The sequence below is a fragment of the Athene cunicularia genome (assembly GCF_003259725.1).
Source record: "Athene cunicularia isolate RWA chromosome 4 unlocalized genomic scaffold, athCun1 chr4_part2, whole genome shotgun sequence".
In the NCBI taxonomy this organism is placed as follows: domain Eukaryota; kingdom Metazoa; phylum Chordata; class Aves; order Strigiformes; family Strigidae; genus Athene; species Athene cunicularia.
Window position 1 is genome coordinate 19,066,371 of NW_020799099.1, and position 22,050 is coordinate 19,088,420.

General features: G+C 40.6%; 1 protein-coding gene and 1 long non-coding RNA gene across 5 annotated transcripts; one reads left to right on the plus strand and one right to left on the minus strand.

The window, feature by feature from the left end:
• Positions 1-45: 45 nt before the first annotated feature.
• TRMT10A (tRNA methyltransferase 10A) lies at positions 46-13,438 on the plus strand. Of its 2 annotated transcripts, XM_026848094.1 has the most exons (8): positions 46-80; positions 952-1,253; positions 2,285-2,447; positions 4,338-4,409; positions 4,903-4,977; positions 5,894-6,043; positions 7,154-7,259; positions 11,400-13,438. In XM_026848094.1, the coding sequence occupies exons 2-8, from the start codon at positions 979-981 to the stop codon at positions 11,564-11,566; spliced, it is 1,008 nt and encodes a 335-aa protein (XP_026703895.1). In that variant the 5' UTR covers positions 46-80; positions 952-978; the 3' UTR covers positions 11,567-13,438. The 2 variants fall into 2 exon arrangements, with proteins under 2 accessions (XP_026703895.1, XP_026703894.1); XM_026848093.1 differs by lacking the exon at positions 46-80 and having other exon boundaries at positions 905-1,253.
• A 3,910-nt stretch (positions 13,439-17,348) lies between these two features.
• LOC113479613 lies at positions 17,349-22,050 on the minus strand. Of its 3 annotated transcripts, none has more exons than XR_003398314.1 (4): positions 21,644-22,050; positions 20,027-20,188; positions 19,406-19,487; positions 17,349-18,995 (listed from the first exon to the last, which is right to left on the minus strand). It is a non-coding gene; the product is annotated as an uncharacterized LOC113479613 (long non-coding RNA). The 3 variants fall into 3 exon arrangements; XR_003398315.1 differs by lacking the exon at positions 21,644-22,050 and having other exon boundaries at positions 17,349-17,614; positions 18,497-18,995; positions 20,027-20,705; XR_003398313.1 differs by lacking the exon at positions 21,644-22,050 and having other exon boundaries at positions 20,027-20,705.

The window sequence follows — 22,050 nt, forward strand, 5'->3', positions numbered from 1 at the left end:
GTATAAGAGACAGCTTGTGGGTGGGGGTGGTCGGCCTTGTCGAGTTATGAGGTACTTCGGGGCGTCAGCAAAAATAACGCGTCGGCGGGGTGTGCGCGCTGTGGTGGTTGTGAGGCCGCGTCATTTGGCACCCACCGCTGTCTCGACGCCCTGGGCTTTATCTCTTAACACCCCCAGATAGGGAAATTGGGGTGTGTTAGCTAAAACACTTCTGGTTTTCTGGTGTTTAATATGTTTTCCAGCTCTTCTGTTACTGAAGAAGCCAGGGGATTGTTTTCTCTGTATATTTGCTCTGTAGGTGTGGTGTCATACAGTGAAGAATTTATCTTTGGAAAACTATGCAGCTGTTGAGCACAGGGGAGCTACTAGTGTGAAAAAATAATACTTTTTGTTGAAAAGGAGAGGGTATAATTGCAACTGATTTGAACATGGAATGTTTTGCTGAGTAACAGTTCAGTCTTCCCCTTACTTGCTGTGTTTTGTCTGCTGACAGTGGCCAGTGTCTGGTTCTCAGAAGAAATTAAAAAATAATATTGAAGGGGTATTGCTTGTTCACACTAACCCCCCCACCCCCACGCTTTAGTCTCCTTAAAATTATATTTCTCTAACATGCTGCCGTAGTTACATTGCAATAGTTTGTGTACACATAATAGTAATGCTAATGTTTTTTTTCTTATACATGTAATCCAGTAGGGAACTATTTTTATGCAGTTGCGTTTTCACAAAGTTTTAAACTGGAAACTGTTGAATAGCTGCAAATTGAACAGACAGATTTAGACATGATCTGAATCTAGGTTATAATCTCTCTAGTGTTTTATATGTTAGTGTTTGCAGAAGCACTAACCTAGCTTTAAACAAAAAAAGAGCATCTCTTATTTTTTCAGGTTTATGATAAGTGTAGAGTGGCATTAAACAACTTCTTAATAACACACACTATTCTGTTTCTTACAGAATTGTTGAGGGAAGAGCTTGCTTTTAATGAAGTATTTATCACGTGTTGAGAAACAAGTCAGTAAACCCAGCCAAAAACTAATGTCGTTGGAAACGCCAACAGAAAGTCCAGAGCTGCCAACGGGAAATACCATGTCACCTGAAGTTCCTGATGTGGAAGGAAAGGTGAAGTCAAGTGCCAGTCCAGTAGAGAGAAAGGAGGCAGGCTCAGACAGGGAAGGATGCCTTGAGCCCATGTCCAAGAGGCAAAGGAAGAAGCTATTGAAGCAGAAACAGTGGGAAGAACAGAAAGATCTGCGGAGGTATGGTTTGCAAAAAATGCCTGAGGATCATGGATAGTATTTAGTGCTAATAATAATGATGCATCAGCAGAATTTGCATGTAGATTACTTTAGCAAACCAAGGCAGTTGAACCGGTTTTCTCCCACACCAGGTTTAAAGCAGTAGTCACTGGCTACTCCATCTGCATATGAAGAAACTATAAAGGTAAGCATCTTCTCTTCATACCAGAAGTGTTCCTCAACTTGAAGAGGATATCAAGAGGGATTCAAAGTTGCATGTTTTTGGTTTGTCAGAAGGGAGAAATAACGTGTGGCCTTGTTCCATTCTGAATGGGTTGTTCCCTCCCTCTTTCCCTGATGCTATCAGACTTAGTGGATCTTACAAAGACAGTGAATAAAAAAAATTTCTTTTGACACATGAAATGCTGTCCTACAAATTACGTTGATTTATAATCTGTTAAAATAGTTTTGGAAGATTATGAGCTTCTGTTTTATTCTGTTGAGAGAAAGCATATCTGTATATGGGCTAATCATGGTTTATTCTTGTCCTGCTGGATGTGAAGTGTTCCTTCCCAAGACAGTGTCTGTTAAGTTGCTGTCTCCAAAATGGGATCTCCCAACTGCCTGCTTCTGTCAGCCGAGCAGGGGGAAGAAACAATTGCTTTAGAAGCCTTTTGAAAAACTGTTCAGTGAAACAGGAGGTCCATTGCCTTCCACATTCTATTTCTGATACTGCAATTTTGGCAATCTTTTTGGTTGTTTTTGTTATGAGACATGACTCAGATCACCCTTAAATCCATGAGATTCCCACTATTGACTTCACTGAATTTGTGTCGGATGTCTTTGTGGGCATATACAGAACTTCACAAAGGCAGGGTGTGTGTTTCATGCTGGTATCAGCCTAGCACAAATGCAAGCTACTGGATGTTTAAACTATCACAATCCCAGGACAACCACCTTGATTGTAGAAGTATGCATTGATGTGTATAACACATACCTCAGCAAATTTGGCAGCGCTTTTTGAAGATTTATTTGTTTTTTTGTTTATTTAGGCAGAAACGAAAAGAAAAACGCCACAAGAGAAAGCTAGAACGTCAGTCAAAGTTGGACTCCAATAATGAAGGGGATGACCGAAAGCGTATGCGAAGGGAAGTTGTTCCTAGTACGCTCCGCCTCATTGTGGACTGCAGCTTTGATGACCTGATGGTGCTAAAGGTAGAAGAAACTTACTCATCACGTACAAATGTTCAAAGTTTCTCCAGTGAGATGATTGATGCAGTGTCAGAGCACAAAAGCCAGAGAACAACTTGCAGAGGACAGTTAGCATGCTTCAGATTGTGATGGCTCCCAGACCTGTTTATGTTAGTTGCTGAATTTTTTAGGGTTTGGAATGTACCTTTATATAAGCTTGCCAAAGATTTTGCTTGCCTTCATGGAGATACAGCAAGTTGGTTTGATTCCATAAAGAGGAATATAGAAACAGTTTGTGTACCGTGTTCATCATGAAGTTAGGTGTAGTTCTGCCTCAAAATGGTGTTGCTGGAGGGGCTGCAAATGCCACATCCAGTTACTTTATCTTTCAAAGCGCATCTGAAGCTCCCAACTGTGTTAGTAAGTTTCTATGGAAATAAGAATTTTGAGCATTGTGAAGATACTGAGCTTTTTCTCTGTCACACGAGAGGCAGCTAGGACAGGAAAACACTATTCAGCCCGTCTCTAAAATTTCAGAATGGATGAAAGAATGGATGAAAGAAAGAGATGATTGCAGGATAGGTAAGTATGAGGAAGATCAGCATAATACCCAAATCACCGGTCAAGAGGCTTGGTGTGGTGTTTTGAAATCCAAACAACTTTAACTCTCCTATGAAAGTATGTTGATCTGCAGCCTCCTATAAGAGTGCAGCCTTTAGTTTCTGAGGCAGACCTCTCCCCTCCTTGTTACCCTGAACCTTTTTGCTGCTGCCAAGGATTTCACTGCCTTGCAAGACTGCTTGAATTCAAGCTTTTGCAAAGCCCATCTGGCTACTTGAGTGTGTTGCAGAGCGTGTGTCATACTAATGGAGGCCAGTGCCACTCGCCACAAAATTTTGGGGAAGCTCCAGTTGGTGTTTTGGAGCTTGGTTACCTGAGGGGCCCTTCAGCAGTGCCCCAGAAGAGCCCAGAGGACCCCCCTTGATAGTTTTGGAGGTGCTGACTGGGTGTTTCCTGCTGAGCTTCATCCTTTGTAAAACATGTTTCCTTCCTTGGTCAGACAGCCCCTGTTAGGCCTGATGTAAGAACTGGTACTTCTGCTGGTGTTTATGAAGGGTGAAGTGTTGTAAGTGAGGTGGCTGTGGCCTTTAGCAATAATTAGGTGCTTTCTTTAGCGTCTGTAAAAACTTGCATTGCAATATTGTAGTGATGCTAGTTTACTTGAAATCCTTTGCAGATAACAAAACGTTCTCAAAGCACTGCATGAATCATAGCAATGTAATGATGCTTCATTTTAAAATGGGTATCAGTTATATTTGCAAAACCCTGCTTTTGGGGCATTGAGAATAAAGCTATGTAATGTATCTTGCAAAAACCATAATTGGCTAAAAATTAAGTCTGCTGCATTTTAAGTAGTACTAGTTAACTGTTGTCCAAATTGTCAGGTCAAAATGCCAGAGCCAACCACTAAATTATTTGCATTGTTGTGGTGTTCTTCACGTTATTTATGCATATTTAATTTTTTAAACTGTATTCTCAGGGTTTTTCCATGGGTGAAAGACTGAGTATTGTCACAGTGATAAATCTGCTTGATTCCTCAGATTAATTTTGAGTATGCTACTACATGTAATTATATCCCAATGATTTTTGGTTTATTTCCTAGAATAATGCAAATCAAGTACATGCATAGGTGTCTAAATTTTGTGGAAGATGTGTGTGTTTCCTTGTCAGCGTAATCCTTTCACAATGGCTGTTTTTTCTCTCAGGGTCTGATGTCCACACTCTCTCAGTAGTCATTTTTGCCAGTTAAAAGCTTCCTTTTTCCTCTCTTTAGCTTCTGACTGGCTCATGGTAAAGCATTTTGTGGTGGTCTGTCTGAAAGACTATGTAAAAAAAAAATTGTGTTGTATACAGGATGTTAAGAAGCTTCACAAGCAAATTCAGAGATGCTACGCAGAAAACCGCAAAGCGTTTCATCCTGTACAGGTATGTTTAAACAAACTGAGCACTGACTGTGTTGCCATGTACAGAGCATATGAGAAAGGCAGTAGTGGCCCAAGTGGTGAGAACTGTAGGAGGAAAAGAATATTTAAGCTGCCTATTTTTAATAAGAAAATTATTTCTGTTGTAATAGATAATTTTCAACCCATGTGTTACAAAGCTCCCCATATATCTGAAAAAGTACATGCATGCAGATGAAGTCTGTTGGATACTGGCGTGCCACTAAGATACTGTTGATACTCAGTTTTATCTATGACAGATTTAAAAAAAAAAAAGTGACTGTAAGTGCATATTTGTCTTAAATGTGACACTAACCGTATGCATATGGTCTTGGTACACTTTCAACTAAAAAATAGTTAAGTTTTAGATAGTAGTGGAGGGTAGAAAAAGTCTTGTACAGAGAAGAAACATTGGCTTATTGACATTTCATTATTTTGACAGTTCAATATTTTGTACCTCTTGTTTGTTCTTTTTGAAGTTTTACTTGACCAGCCATGGGGGACAGTTGAAGAGCAACATGAATGAGAATGACAAAGGATGGGTGAACTGGAAGGTGAATAATTGACTATTTCTGTAAAAAGAGAAAAGAGAAATCTTGATTATAGTTGCTAACTAGGTTGTTAGTTGTGAAGGTTCTGTGCTTTTTCCAGGTGGGTTTTTCTAAGATGTCAGAGCAATAGTATATTAGAAATACTGTGGCTCTTTGTGCTTTTAATTAATTTAACTTAAATAAGCCAAAGACTATTTGTCTTGAATCTAGACTGGATTTTTACTTGAGAACCTGCACACATATCCATTTTCACCGAGTTTTATTGAACAGATTCCATTCTCTGATAGACTAAGCAAGACTAGTGGATTTAAGTCTTCTGACAGTCATCTGTCCTGACAGTGCTCTTTTTCTTGACGAAAATAAGACTTTAATGTAATGATGTGATTCTCTTGTGTGCACCCTCACTTCCATTATGTTGCCTCTTAACACTGAAATGTTCTTTAGAGAAGTAGCTTGTCTTAGAGTCACCTTCAAATGAAGAGCACTTTCCATAAATTCTACTTTCAGCACGTCTTGTGTGATAGGTGCTTTGCAAAAGCATAGCATAGATCTCACCAAAAAAGTGATGTTAACTAGCATTTACTTCTGGTTTCACTTTTTTTAGAAAGGTGAAAATTATTTGGATCCCTAGGAGAAATAGGTAACATTTGAAGGGAATCACAAGAATTTAAGGATTTGTAAAGGCCTTTTGGGGTTTCAGAAAATTTCCCAGTGATTTTTGCAAGTCAGTGCTGTAGGGACTGCGGATTGTTTAAGCAGAAATAAATCTATACTGTGCTACGTACTTAATAGTGAATGAGGGATGTGGAATGAGTGCACACTATTGGATATACTTTTGCTGGTTCCATCTTGGGCCTGTAAAGCTTGCCCAGCAATTCATCAGTTGAATGTAACTTGTTTTAACTACCTTTTTTTTGAGGATATCCAAATTAGGACAGAGCATTATAGTGAGCTAATAAAGAAAGAAGATCTAGTGTATCTTACCTCAGATTCCCCAGACGTTCTCCGTGAGCTTGATGAGAAGAAAGCCTATGTGATTGGAGGACTGGTGGACCACAATCACCACAAGGTAAACCGTGGGTCCATTTCTTTACAGCTCTTGGGGGTTTTTGGCACCTTATTTGATATTAATGCTGTTCGTGTGTAAACTGACAAAACCAAATAACTAGAAGAATTTCAAAAAAGTCTTATTTCAAAAAAAATTGTGAAGAAGTGGGAAAAAAAAAAAACCAACTTGTGGTGGTAGCCATGGCTTGTGTTCCAGAGTGCAGACATGCTGAGCTTTTTAGGATTTTATTGTTTCATTTTAAATATAGGAATGGAATGAGTAACACTGCTCAGCTTACTGAGGGCCATATTTTCAGACAGAAGGGTTTGGTTTCTGTTCATGCACTCTGTGTGTGTGCTTGTATGTGCCCGTGCATGAAGAACAGTGCTTGAATCTTGGATGTCCTTTTTTTAATAAGTTTGCTTGTTAGAAGAACTTGGTTAAGTAACACACATGCCTCAGAGATCTGGTTCCATACCTGTATGTGGGATCGTGCTGTGTGGACCTGGAATGTCATAGAGAATGTAGCTGGGAAATTAAAGAAGAGTTACTGCTTTTTTTCAAAGACACTCCTATGTAATTTCTGGTGACATGTTTAATATTTCAATGTGATGCTAAAGAAAGGGATGGATCTTAAGCCTTACCAAATGATACTTCAGCAGTTACTCCACCATTAAAGGCAAGGAGGGAACTAATACAGATCCTTTACGTAGTCATTATGGTATAAAGTGTTTACCCAATTTTAAAATTTCTTTGTTCTTTACTCTTCCTCTGAAAAAATACCTAGTTACTGCAATCTGAGGAACTTTGTACTCAAGCGTAAACTCACCTTTAAAACAGGCTGTGGCTAACACGTTCTAGAGCTGCAGCTGCATGAACAAGTTTTATTTACGATCCTTTTGAGCATACATCACAGTATAACATATATTGGAAGTAGTAAGTTTTCCAAAGGTAGCCCTTGAAGCAGGTACTGTCTAACTGGTGTTATGTTTCTTTTTGTAAGTATCTTCTAAACCAAAATCGTGGCAGAACTGGCAAAACTCTTGCCAGAAAATTATACTTGTAGTAATCTGTATGGCCTGATCTGAAATGATACTTCTCAGTCCAGTTGTTTTGGTGTCTTTTCCACAGGGAATTACTTACAAAAAAGCTGTAGAGCAGGGAATTGGTCATGCACAGCTCCCACTTGGAAACTTTGTCAAGATGAACAGTCGGAAAGTGTTAGCTGTCAATCATGGTAAGTTTTAAATCATAAAATAATGAAATTATTATGGAATACACCTGCAATATTCAGAATTTGAACCCTCAAAATGTGCACTATAGTGCAGATACGACTTATATTACTATGTCATCTCTTGTTTCTAGTTGTCTTTGGGATACAGTAATTGCCTTGACCTTTAAATATTTTAGGTTAAATATAAAGGATGGTGTATTCACAACTTAGAAGTGCACTGCGTATTCTGTTGACTTCTCCCATGAGTAATTTTGTCATTCTTACCATCCTGGTCTTGTTTCCAGGCTTCATCTATAAGTGAGTAGAATGTTGGAAACTATCCCATGTATTTTGTCCAGGGGAGAATAGATGTTTGTGATGTTTTCACCTCTATGGACAGATTTGTTCAGCAGTAACTGCTTAGGTAGCTGTAGACTTGCCTCATTTGATATCAGTATTCCATCTGCTGACCTTCATAACTGCATTTTTACCTGGTTCTGATTGAAGCATACAGTTGCTTACTTAACCAAGACTTGAATCCCACTCGTTTTAAACTTTCCGTTTTAATATTAGATTATCTTTCAACGTTATTAAACAAAAATACATGCAAAATTGAGCCTACTCAGACCTTTGTGGAAGTTTCTGACATGGTGTTCGAGTCTTTATTTTGCCCCACTTCAGGTTCTTTTATTTTACCTTACCTTGCTTTATTTCAAGTTTATTTTATTATATAACACATTGCTCCATGATAACTTCATTTTCTTAAAATGCCATTGATTGATGAGGTGTATGTTTGCATGATAATAAAGATTATTTAAATGTGGAGGAGAGTATAGTATATTACTAGTATTAAAAATTATCAAACCCTATGTATTTGTTTCTAAAACTTGGATCTTTAAATGTTGCTTTATATTGACAAGAATAGGACTTTATGTGTTACTCATCAAAAGTTATGATAGCTGTAGCTTTCTACTGGAGTTTTTCTGCAGTAATCTTATACTGACCTCTAGTGTCAGTATTCCTGGAGGCTCTTCTACGTGTTTGAACACTGGGTATAAATTGGATCACTTAGCTGAGGCTTTCGTCTATCTGCTTTATGGTCTTATGCATGTTCTTGTGCCAGACGTTTAGACACCTGCTTTCATTGCAGTTTCTTTGGCATGATTTCATTTTGCATGAGCACGTCTTCCTTTGCCCTTCTAAAACATTTTTATATTGCAGCTGAAAGGCTCTTAAGTCACAGAGCCTTTTTAAGGTAAAGATTATACTATATATATTGCAGCCCATCATAGATTATACTACAGTAGTATTTTGTTTAAGATTTTAGGGCAGGAAAATAAACACAACTCTACCACCACCAAAAGTAGAGGTACCTTTAGCAGTAGTAGTTAAGGCTTTGGTGTATATTGTAACCCTAAAATCTTACAACCCAGATTCAAAAAGACAGCTTTCAAGCGAGTAAAGCATGAGTAAGGTAGACAGAGTCAAGCTGCCTCTGAAATCTCATATTATAAATTTTGTGTAGACAAGAAGGATATTTGCACTGAGGTTTTTGTATTTTGCTGTGAGTACACCCACCTCATTGCCTTGTGTAACTGTGTAATTACTCTTTTGGTTTGCTTATTCTGGCCTCTGGGTTCCCACACTCAGTACAGAAGTTGAAGCTTGCAGAGTACAGTACAGGCCTCATCAGTTGAGACTGTGGGACCTGCCTGGTCCCTCTCTTTTTGATAGGTGTGAGCTTGAAAAGTCCTGTAGAAGAAACTTTCTGAACTGCTTGGTCAGGCTTTGAAGGGCTTTAATTAAATGGGCCCTCTGGTGGTGGGAGATCAACGGCATCGTTAACAGGGGAATTCACTTGTTTTTACTTATTTATAATCCTTTTCTCTTGGGGTCAGTCCCAAGTATTTCCACAGGCAATTCAGAGCCTTCATTGCCATGTTAAAATGTCATGAGGAACACACATCCATGTGAAATATTTGATGCTAGAATCATAGTATCATAGAATCATTTTGTTTGGAAGAGACTTTTAAAAATCATTGAGTCCAACCATTAACATAGCACTAAACCATGTCCCTAAGTTCCACATCTACACATCTTTTAAATACCTCCAGGGATGATGACTTGACCACGTCCCTGGGCAGCCTGTTTCTATGATTGACAACCCTTTCAGTGAATAAATGGTTCCTAATATCCAGTCTAAACCTTCCCTGGCACAACTTGAGGCCATTCCCTCTTGCCCTGTCACTTATTACTTGGTTCAAGAGACTCATCCCCAGCTCTCTGCAACCTCCTTTCAGGTAGCTGTAGAGGGCGATGAGGTCTCCCCTCAGCCTCCTCTTCTCCAGACTAAACACCCCCAGTTCCCTCAGCCACTCCTCACAAGACTTGTTCTCTAGACCCTTCACCAGCTTCATTGCTCTTCTTTGGACAGACTCAAGCACCTCAAAGTCTTTCATGTAGTGAGGGGCCCAAAACTGAACACAGTATGAGGTGCGGCCTCACCAGTGATGAGTACATGGGGATGATCACTTCCCTAGTCCTGCTGGCCATGCTAGAAAACTAACACAGCGTAAGATGAGACTTATTTTTTTTAAACTCCATATGGAATTATAAAACTTGGAAGATTTCAGATCTGTGTAAAACACTGTATTGCCAAACAGAGCTGTAAGTGTAGCTGAGAGAGTTTGTTACCTTCTGTTCAGGTTCGTATCCCAAGGTTAATGCTTTATAATGTGTGTTGCAGGACCATATTGCTTCATTCCAGTCTGTAGTGATGTCTGCCAACTGCTCTCACAGCCTTTTTCTGTCCTTGCATAATATTTTGGTTGCTATTGCAGCCCATCATAGAAGCCTCTGTTCTCGTGTGGAAGCCACCCTCTTTCCATCAGCTCTGGTTTTACTAAGCAGATAAAGGACATTCCAAAGCAAGGGAGAAGAAACATGCTCCTTATACTATTGTCTCTTTAAGACAGCATTTTTGCCACAGATGCTTCCTGCAGTAGCTTACAGTGATACTAATATAGTCCTTTGAGAGCTCATACCTTCACGGTACGTTTCAGGAGAATAACCTGCTTAGTAAAATGGCCAGCTCTTCAATATCAGTATCACAGAGAGCAGCTGGCTGTCCAGTAAACCTGGATCCAGGAAACCTTTAGTAAATGTGACACTTTTCTGTAACATGACTCTCTGAGTATGAGATCCGTGCTGCTCCTCCCTTTCTGAATGCCTGCCTAACTCTCTGTAAGGTTTTTTTTCCCTCCACAGCTCCTTTGATCCTTTCTCATATGCTGTCACTTGGCATCGAGAATGCTTGTACTGGGTGCATTCTTTGAAGTCAGCATTCTCCAGTGGTGTTAGCACTATTCCTGTAGCCCCAAGCTTGAAGAGCCACCTCTCTGTCCCAGATTTGTCATCCAAATCTGGATTACTCACCAGCCATAGGGTCTCCTTCTGCCTTCCCTGCTGCTGCTGAGCCACAGTCTGTGTTGAGAGATTTTTTTGGATACCCTGGGATTTTTCTAAGTAAGAATTTGCTGATTAATTTTGTACAGAATGCATTTGGAGCTATTGTCAATCAGGGAAGGTTTTGGGAGCTGAAACAGGAGGAGTAGGAGTGTGACTGTATGGTTAGCATAATAGAAACAGCAACAAAGGATCACAGAATTGGAGGCTAGTAAGGATTTTTGCTATAAGATGACTTGGAAATGAAAGATAAAGCTAATTATAGTAGGTTTTAGGAAGACTTTGGACTATCCATATGTTAGGGAGGGGACAAAGTCATTGTTAAAGTGCATCCACAGCAGTGTTTCTGTCAAATATGGGAAAGCATTAGTGCCTGTATCGTAGGCACTGATGAGACCTGAAGTACTGGGGGCACGTTTCTCTCTGTCCCTGAAATAAATTAAGTCATACTGGAGCTGCTGCAAGAAAGCACTGCTGTAGTAACTGTCTTACAAGTGGAGACTCAATGTGCTTGGCTTTAGACTGCAGCAGTAGCAGAATTACCTTGTCTGCTTCTGCCTGTACTTCATCAGCTTTACTCTGAAGATGCCACAACCGAATGCGCGTAAGCCTCTGTAAAGATGGATATGGGGGTGTGTTCCTATCAGCAGTTCACTTGTCTCCCTGTAGAAGAGCTGATGGTCTTTCTTGATGTTGCAGTGTTTGAGATCATCCTTGCATACCTGGAGAAAAGAGACTGGAAAGAGGCCTTTTTCAGTGTCTTGCCACAGCGGAAAGGGGCTGTTCCTTTGGGAGAAACCAATGATTTGTCCAAACATGCTCTGTCTGGAAAAGAAGATGAAGACAACGACTTGGACAGCAACTAGTCTTCAGAATGAGATGATGGGAAAGATGAGACACGCAGTTCATGGGATAAAACTGGGATGTGAAGTAGCTGCACTCCAAAGACCATCTGCTGCCCTTGTGATACTGAATTGTCTTAACACTCAGTAGTTCCATCGTTGGCCAAGAGTTATTTCTGGACAGGAGGGGTAAAGATAAATGTAGTTTTTTACCCTGAAACTTCCATATTAATAGCTTTTTTTAAAAAAATAAATTAATGACAAATGCAGAATTTATTTTGTTTCCCAAGGAAGCTATTTATTTTTTTAATATTATTTTTTTATACATACCAAATTGGGTGTATTACCCAAGAGCATTACTAGTAACTATTTTAATGTATACATTCTTCTTCATTTCTGCTCTAAGTTTTCTTAAAAGCAGTGAATGACAAGTGTTCCTGTGACCTCAAAACCTGTACCACTAGTGCCTGTTGCAACGCGTATGTGAGCAGTCAAAACAAACAAACGAAAGTTTTAATTTTCCTGAGCATCTCAACAGACAGTCATGAGCAACTGAACTGCCTTTATCAGCTGAGCCACACTGATTTATATACCGTGTTTAGTTAGCTGGGGTCAGTAAATGAAATATGAGCATGGGGTTAAGCCAATGCTTTATCCTTCAGCTTGAGTGGGATGGATGTCTGCATGAGTGCAGATCGTGTGCTTTCGTTGGCACGTGGTGCACGTAGAGTTGAGATGACACAGTCAACTTTTGTGTACTTCTTGATCCTCTTTGCAAAATGTATTACACAACCTCAGAACAATACCAGGAGACAGGAACTAATTCTTACAAGTCACTTATTCAGTTTCAGTGTGCCTGTTTTATCACATGATGCTGTTGTGTTGTATTGTGTGACAAATATTTTTCTCTGTAAAAGAAAAATTTCATAGTCTCAGTCGTAGCTGGATGTTCTGATTCATCTTATTTCTAATGGACTTAAGTGTTTTTGCAAAGTACCGAAATGGACACCTTGGAAGTGTGGCTTCACTTCACCGCTGTGAGCCTGCTCCATCCCTTTCTTCTGTAGGGGCTAGCCAGGTAGCTGCAGTTTCTGAACAAGTACAGCTTTCGCACAGGTCAGCTGAAGAGCATAAGAACACGTCATCGTAACTCTGCTGAGCTGGAATTAGAGGGCTGATCCAAGAATGCCTTGGCTTGTATCTGTTTTTATTCCTCCCTCTGTTGTTACTGCTTTCAAATGAACACTAGAAGTGGTATCCCTGCAGGTCCCTATGGTCTGTAAAGGATTGGCAACAATCTGGTTATGACTTTATACACTCAGTGCACTTTTCTCTATACTTTTTAAAATAACCATAGAGAAGTTTCTTCTGTTAAAAGTATGGATTCTGGTCTGTTGCTCAAGTAATGTGGGCTTTTTTTGTTAGGCTTTACAAAAATGTGATTGCTTTTGTTCCAGAAACTAGATCAGCTTTTTCATAAAAGCGATGCTCTTTTTATTTCTGTAAAAAAAGCGCAGCATAAGTAGACCCACCATGTATTACACTGATTCTCTGATATAAATGTGTAAAGCCGTGAAATTACAAGGAGTTAGATCTATATGGCTGAGGTTCTGCATGTTAATGCGCATAGCACCTATTAGACCTGATCTAAGACTTCAGTTTCTCTAAGGTTTTCCTATGACCCTTTCATACATGTGCCTCATTTACTCAGACTTGAGAGTACAAGAGCAGATCACACAGACAAACTGAGGACTTTGGACATGTTCTGAAAGGGTCCAAAAGCATCTTAGGGTGTTGGTTTGTGGCTTACATCTTTAACAGTGAAGCTAGATAAACACACACACCCATGTGCTTGTGCATATTTTTAAATCAAGCTGTTGCAGATCTGAAGCTTACCTGTCTATGGAGAAATAGAAGAAAAAGATGGTCTGGTATGTTGCTCTTGGCAGGCTCCTAGTGCTAACTCAAGGGTGTCTCAGCAGCTTGGTGACTAGGTTTCCTGTTCGAATGTGTTGCTTGTCTCAATCACCTGGTCGTCTTCTCACTGGTGCTTTAGCCAGTAGTTGGCATTGCTGCTGTTTACCTTTTCTCTGTGCTAAGCTAATCGGGTCATACTAGACTGAAGTTCCTATTGTCATGGGTTGTCTCTATAGGATGCTGTCTTCAGGATGTGTTAACTGATGAGATGGAGCAGTAAGCAGGAGTAGACTGGGGTTTCGACAGGCACAGCCCTCTGACTGCTGCTGCTGTCCTCAGCCTTTCAGTATCCTGCATGTCTGCAGCCGGCTGGAAAAGGCTGTTCTTGGCCTCATCTCATCATCACCCAATGAGATTTCTAACACTTTTCTAAACCATTTAGATGCTTGGCTGCTCATTGGTGGAATCACCAGCACCAGGTATGATCATACTAAAGTGGTGATTTGCTTTCAGGCAGGAGGCTGCAGCTATGCGGAAGTCCTCAGGGAGAAGTGGTGGTTCAAGAAGCCCTGAAGGGACATTCTTGCAATGAGTTCAATGTGAAATTATTGATGAAAATGGTTGAATTGGTTGGAGCATGTGAAAATCACCCCAGCATCAGATCAAGTACAAGAAACTGAAACCTGTGTTTAAGAGAGCAGCTTGTAAAAGCAAGATGGCTTGTGCTTTTGTGACACCTCCAGTCCCTGCCATGATGATGCAACTCCTCATGGCAGACCGGGGAGATAGTCCTCCTGTCTTTCCAGAGTCTTTTTGGAGGCTGTAGGCTGGCCATTTGCTGACATCCCTGGGAAAGGCATCCTGAGTGGTCTTGGTTGTGTGCTGTATTTCACTCTGATCCTGAAATACATTGATGTATTTCACATGCGCTGTCATTTTTTTTTTTTTTTAAACTCCTGAGTATCCCTGGCTGCCTCTGTGAAGAAGGGCACGGACTTCCTAAGTAGTACCTCCTATCTCTGCAGCAATGGGCTACTGTTTAAAAACAGTCAAGTGACCAGAAATCTGTATCGTGGGATTTGTGAGAAATTATGGGAGTCTGAGTGTGGCTTTCAAGTTCATTTAACTGTAGTGAGGGGCCTCTAGGCATCCTGCATCTGGCCTTTGCTTTTCAGAATTTTTAATCTTTTCTTATCTTGATGCAGGGAATATCTGCTGTATATTTTTTCCTGGCGTTTAGTATAAAACTAGTGAGGACAGGTTGGGGAAGACAGTTCACTCTGATTAAATTGTGCAGTCCAGGTGTGTGACATGATTTATTTTCTTTGGAGGATGCTGTTAGTGTTTTTCTTTTGGCTTCCTGCTGTTGTCAGATAGAATTAAAGTGTTACTTTACTTACCTACAGTGAGTAAGTTACACATTTGAGTTGACAGTAGTCAATGTTATTCCAATGCATTTTATTTTTTTTCTAACTGCTTAATGAATTTGTTTTAAAAGGCAGCAGAGCTACCTCAGCTCTTTGTTTTTTTTCTGAAAGCTCTAAAAACTTGCCCATGTTTAGTTATCATGATAAAGCGTTTAACCCATACTTACTTCTCCGTTCACTGCACAATGCAAAGATTTTACATATTTATTGAATGGACCAGATCTGCAGTAACAGGATAACCTCTCTGAAGAACGATAAATACTTGCAGAGGAATATTGGTTTGCAAGCTGGGCACTTCACAGTATTTCTAAATGCTTGACGTGGATGCATAACCATTTAAATTGCTGCACTGTCTGAACCTTCTCATTAACAGCAGACAGATCATAAAGACCGCAGACTCCCAGCTGCTGGGGGTAGGGACAAATGATAGTTCAGAAGATGGGACATCTAATTTTATTAGAGGACATAGAAATGCAGCTGCCTTGCCAGAGTAGTCTTAAGAGTTTCTTCATCCCTGCTGCACCCTGACGTGATTGTAAGAATCTGCTTCAGCTTCTCCTGCTAGAGAATCTAGGTCACTGGTAAAGCAGGCAGGTGGGATCGAGGAGGGCGTTGGAGGACACATGCCCAACTTAAGTTTAGGATGAAAACTTGACTGGGCAACATCTGTATTGGGGAATGGCAAAGTTCAAGCTGGATCGACAGGTTACTATGTATTTGAGACACTTCCTGACATAGACCAGTTTCATTCTGATCTTGAGATTCACACATTGAACATAACCTTGTTCTTCCTTTACTACTAGGATGGGTGAAGTACCCTTGAGGGACCTTTGTTTTCAGACATCTAGCAAGTACAGTAACAGATGATTTGGAAGATGCAATTGATTGTAACTGTCCTTGCAAGCTATCGCCCTTCTGACTCAAACATGTTTGCTCAGTAACCTGCTGACTTAATGGAGGAAATGTAACCATGCTGTTGAAAGACTATGTTAACATGGTTGCTTTCATTTTGATGCTGTTCACTAGTGAGCCTCTGAGACTTAATTAAGTTTTTCAAGCTCAGCTAATGCAGCATGATGCTGGGAGACAGCTGATAAGAAACACTCAGGACAGAGATTTATATGGAATTAAAGCAATCCGAGTGTGTCCCAAAAGCATTTGGTCAAGTATCTGGCCCATTCAAGAAGTCATTATCACAGCTCAGTCAGTGTGTAGTCCACCCTGCTGTTTGGCTTCCAGTTCGTTTGGTTTCCAGCTGAATTTGTAGTGTTTACATCTAAGACACAAGAGAAGTTTCAAAGCACTGCTAGTTCCTCTCCGCTCCCATTTACTGTGGCCTGCAGGCTCATACATATCAGGGAAATTCATACTCATTTAAATACTTGTGTACAAGTGAGTTTTTGCATCTGTGGTCCAAGTTGGCAAGTGGACCTGAGTAATGACCGCTCTGGTGTGTTCACAAACACTCTGGTCGTTGATCTGTGGCTACAGGTTACTTCATGCCCACCAGCCTGCTTCACCCGGTGCTCTAGCACAGCTGGGCATGTGCAGCAGTGAGCAAGCACCAAAAGAAAGCTGGGCTGAAATTGTCCCTCAGGTCTTAGCATACTCCTCTCCCACAGTAGGAAATGGGAGAGGTAGTTGCTACTACAGTAGACATGATTTGAAGTGAGGGCAGGGGCTCTTGGAAAGAGTACATTGAGCTCTGCGCTGAGCTCAGCTCCTTTCTTTAATGCTGTGCTAGCAGGATTTCTCTCCTCCCCCCTCAGACAGCCAGATGTTTTGAATGAGCCTGCCTACAGAAAGTAGGGTCAATTTATCACCTTTGGTTTTGTGAGAATAAATTGACACAGGTATGTTTAAAACAGATAAACCCCAATTCTTCTGTTTTTACAGTTCACTCACAAGTCCTGAAAAAGAGCCAGATACATTTCTGTCATTGTTGGCCTCTATTTCAACAGGTTGAGGTTTGCATGGTGGTTTTAGTGTTTGTTTGCTGTTGTATCATCCTGTTGGTGTCCCGCCTCCTCCCCCTCCTCAACTGGATACTAATATTTGTGATGCTTCTCTGCTCATAATGAGAACTATGAAAGCAAATTCTAGCTTGCTGTGAGGCAAATATCTGCAGTCAGTCTACAGGCCAGATTTTGAAAATCCAGGGTCTTTTTTTTTTCCCCAGTGTCCAGGGCTTGATGTGCATCTCTGCAAATAATGTGTGCGTGGTGTGCCCCTCTTCTTACCCCAGTATTTCTGTGACCGTAGAGTCAAATCTGCATGCAAGAGCAATTTGTGCAGGCCTGGCTGAGTCATGCAAAGAGATGAATCTGATGCCAAAAAATGTTGCCTCTGGCCTTTTTTTCATTTAGCTGACTTCTCGTGTACCTATGCAGCATGGTTTGGTTGAATCATTTGAGGACTAAATATAGTGAGCATAAAATTACTTTAATAGGAGACTGAACAGATAACTTTATAATAAATGTTAAGATGACATCTGTATGTGAACATGACTTGGAGAGGCTTCAATGGCTCTGAATAGAGGGGCCATGACTGGAAAGGTGATTTCTGTTGTAGAGGGGTGGCTGTGGCACACATGAGACTTCTGACAGTGTGAAGGCGGGATGGCCTCTTGTTTCCATAGCACTTTCTCAGTTGCAGTTTTTCCCTGGGAACTGTGTTTGCGTGGGCTGACCTGTTCTCAGCACTGAGGGCAAAGACATTCTTTCCCTTTCTGGAAAACAGTTTGAAAAAGAAAGCAGGCTACGTGTAGGATTATGTTAGACTGGTTTGGCTTTGTTCTATACACAGCTGAAAGTGTAGAAGCACATCCACCCTTTAGCAAAGAAGCCTCCCTGGATACCATTTTGAAAAGCAGAGATTGCTGCTTTGGAGGCTGCTTCTTTTTCCTTCTTGTTCTAATGTAAGATTACTCTTCACCCACTCCTCCAGTAGAGTTACAAACAATAGTAAATGCTGGTAGCGTTAGAGCTGGCATGAATGGCTTTGTTAAAATGATAACATACCCTGGGACTGATTTTTGTTGCCTCTGTGTGCTTCAGAAGGGGCACAAAGAGGTAATACTTGGGAGTGCCATTATTGTTGATTTGTCCTGACTGGGTATTCAAAAGTGGGCTTTGGGAGCTGAAAAAGTCAGAAAGCCCGATTTTGCCTGCAAAGAGTGAGGGAGGTAAGATAGGTTAGGGTGAATCCTAAAGTTCATTACTAGAAGAAGCTTGAGCTTCACAGATTTTAGTGAAGAGATGAAGTCGGTACCTCTTGCTCCTTTGTTCTTTCTAGGAAGAGGCAGATGCAGTTGTACACATCTCTATGTCTGAGTTGCACCACATAGGAAAAGATTTACATGAATGTCATATCAAGATAAACCAATTGAGTAGCCACAAGAACAGGTGGTGTTGGTTATCTAGCTCTTACAGAATTTAAATTCAGGTTTTTAATGTCATTTCTCATATTGTCACTGAATTCTATTGTTATAATTTGGGTCCTGCTGCAAAAACAATAGTTAGAGCCTCTGAATGTTCACAGTCATTGTGCTGTTTGGTGACTACCATACTAGGCACATGTTCTCTTAACATTTATGATTTCCATTACTTACCCTGTTTCATGTTTCGACTCGCCACTGATTGTTTAGACGAAGACCTGAGTGAAAAAGAACGAATGTCTAACATTACAATTGACATAAACTGTGCACTGCAAAATATAGAAGGTTTTTCTCAGAGCGGTTTCAAGTGCTCCTATAACTTTGTGATGTTCCTGTAATAATTAATTAGGTTTCAAAGACTGTGGGGTGGTTTGTAGTTAGGAGCATTTTTGATTAAGGCTGTGAGTGATAAACTTGAATCACAAAGTTGCACTTTTCATGGGAGGAGAAAACAAAAATTTCTGGTTATGAGGTTTAGTTTATCCCTAATCCTAGCAAGCTTACTGCAGATTTTACCTGGACTGATTAATTTCCTCTTTTGGACCTCTCTGAAGAGGAGAGGGAAGCTGTGGCAGACTCGGGCTATTCATGTGCTCTGCTGTATCTTCCTTAGAATTCACCACGCCTTTGTCACTCAGTTCTGAATCAATCACACTGGATATGAAGTCTTTCTCTGAAATGTGAAAGGAGCAGAAATTTTACTAAAGTTTCCACTTGCTCATCTGGGTGTTTAGGGCTGCATTCAGGAGTTCCCTTACCACATTTACAGAGGGCTTAAGGACATGAGAGACATGTTTCATTTGCTTTCTGCCTTCCCACAGCAGCCCAGAGCCCCACTGGGAGAGCCCCTTTTTCCACCTTGCACCAAATGTTAGTGCGCTGAGATCAGAGTGACAAATTTTAGTGTACTGTCACCTAACTGCTCAGCACAGCCACAGCTGGGCCACGCACCCTTCACTGGATCCAGTTCCTTCTACCTCAGCAACCCCACTCAGTTCAGGTCAGTGAGAACTGCAGGGGTTTATGTGAATTTATAAGAGCGTGTGCTTTTCAGAAAGGGATGCAGATGCATATGTTTGTTACCTTTTTTACTTGCCCTTGTGAGCCATTTTTTGATCTCAATAAGTGAATCTGTCTGCAAAATTTTGCTGAGTTTTTCCAGCACCTGGAAAACGTACAAGATAGTTACTGTGAAGGAAGAGCAGCTGACTGACACCAGTTTTTTGCCTGTTTTAGTTTAGTTGCAGCTGTGTGAGTGTGCAGTTTTACAGCTGTGCAAATTGCCTAGCCTAAGATGTCCCATCAGTTTTGCCACAGTGTGAGCTAGAGACACCAGTCTGCAGAAGGTGATGTTGAGCAAGTGCTGTGTACACAGCACTTCAGAGACGCAGAAAGGCAATCCTAAGCAGTGTTTACTACATATAAAGCCCCCTGCGAGTGACATTTAATATTTGCAGGCTGTTTTTTAGGCAACAAGTTTCAGCCTGTGAACCAGCTGCATTGCTTCCCCAGTGACTGCAAATAGCAGCTTCCAGTTAGGTGAAAGCAGCTCAAGAGTAAATGCTAAATACAAAAGTCTCTAGACTCCACAACACTGAGGCAGCAGGGGGGAGGGCATCTGATCAATAAAGTCCCACACCATCCTTAAGAGAAATAAAAATGTGTAACATCATAGGAAAGCATACACTGTAGCACTCGTCTTACTTTTATTTTCTGATCCAGGTAGCTCAGGTCAGAATTCCTGTTCTGGGTGCGAGGACTGTAATGCGAGTTGTTGAATGGAGAGGAAGGCTGGGTGAGAGGTGTGACATGGATTCCCTCTCTATCTGCAGGTTGTGCAAAGGCTTGGAATTCTTTTTTCAAAAGCTTTTCCAAAATAGAAAACAGTGTGTAAAGGAATGTCTTGACTCTATTTAAGCAGCAGTTAAAGGCAATGTGAAGTATATGGCTAACAGAAAGGGTGTGCAGCAGAAAACACATCTAAAACTTACTCAGTTGAATATGACCACCTGTAGGTTAACTGCGTAGGTTAATTGTTACAGCTTCTAATATACAGTCACCAAGCATAATAATAGATAGCCATGGCATAATGTGTAACATTGGATGAGAATGCAAGTGATACTGGGTAACTACTGATGGAAATCAGATGAGAAAGGGATTAAATCTAGGCCTCTGTGGTCTGTTTGCTCTTCCATCATGGGTTTGCAGTGTGCTGCTGAGCTGCTACTCTGCATTTCTCTGCATGCAGTCTCCACCAGTCTATTAAAGGGCCAAAAATCAAAATGTGATTGGCAGAAAGTTCTGTTTGTAAATGCAGAGGAAAAACAAAAGGCAGCTAACAGCTATTGAGAAACAATAGTTTACTGAGTGTGGCTATATGGCAGTATCTGTCCATTATATAGTTATTTTGCAGCCAAACCACCATAAATACAGTTTGAAGAACCATGTTCTACATGTATAAGTGAACAGTAAAAGTTAAGCGTGGTCTTTACTAATACCCAGCTCAGGAACCAAAGAGCAACATTTAGACAAAGACATACACACACAACTCCACATCCCACTCCCCCTGCCCCCCAGTTAAAATAGAAAGGTTAGGAGAAAAGTTAGGCCTTATTTTTAGCATCTTTACTGCAAAACGTCTTAGTAATGCCCTCTGCTGTCCGGTACCAGTGCAGCAACACTTAGATATCCGTTTTCTCAAGAGTGTGCACCTCCTTGTGATACTGTTTGTAATGGAGTATTAACTTAGCTCTCAGCTCCTGTACAGTTGTAGTGGAGGAGATGAGTAACTAGGTAGCCTGCACCTTGAGACTAAAGAGTTATTGCAAAAAAAAAAAAAAAAAGTATTACTGGAATTTATGAATACAGCTGCAAAGTTGAATCTAAAGCCAGTGTGATACTTCTACAAAACAATGTCAGCAAAAGTAAAACTGTTAGCAGTAAGTAATCTAAAGAATCTTTGTGTGGTGAGGGGAGGAGGCTTTTTTTGTGCTTATTTGTTGTGTGACATTTTTTTCCCAGCAGTTTGAAACAAAGTGAATTTTATTCCCATCTTCATGGGGTTTGACCATTTTTCTTGCCAGCAAAGCACAGTAACATTACAGAGCTGAAAGTGATACAGTTATAACTTAGTTATCGCTCTATTTGACACCATCCCTTCCAAGTTCTTGTGTCCTACACATGGGATCCTCACATCCCTCTTTTTGGTTCTGCACTGTCCCCCTATCTGAGCTATATGAGACTGTCAATTCAGGTTACAGTGTTGAGAAGTGATAGAGGGAGAGTGCCAAAATAAAGAGCTGTGTCTTTTTTTCTCCTTACCTTTTCAGATGAAGTAGGGCTGGTTTTAATCCTCTCAGGAACATCTGCATGTCCTGGAAATCAATAGGCACAGTGTTTTCTCAAGTTGAAAAATAAAGGCCATAAGATACACTATTAGGGTGGGGCGCATTTTTATTTACAAAAATGCACAAGCCATATTTTAGATATAGAATCGCAGAATCCTAGAATCATGGAATGTTTTGGCTTGGAAGGGACCTTAAAGATAATCTAGTTCCAACCCCCCTGTTATGGGCAGGGATACCTTCCACTGGACAAGGTTGCTCAAGTCAGAGGTGTATTTCTTTCCTTTTATGTTTGCTTTTACTACCTCACATAATACATTAATGCAGTTATTTACTGAGATGCCTAAGAAATCTGAAGAAAATCCTGGAAAGTGTATTTCATAG

Excerpts from the sequence above, each read along its gene's own strand:
- TRMT10A (XM_026848094.1), top strand. The coding sequence starts at position 979 with ATGAAGTATTTATCACGTGTTGAGAAACAAGTCAGTAAACCCAGCCAA. Across the intron at positions 1,254-2,284 it reads GAACAGAAAGATCTGCGGAG|GCAGAAACGAAAAGAAAAAC; the intron begins GTATGGTTTGCA and ends TTGTTTATTTAG. Across the intron at positions 2,448-4,337 it reads ATGACCTGATGGTGCTAAAG|GATGTTAAGAAGCTTCACAA; the intron begins GTAGAAGAAACT and ends TGTTGTATACAG.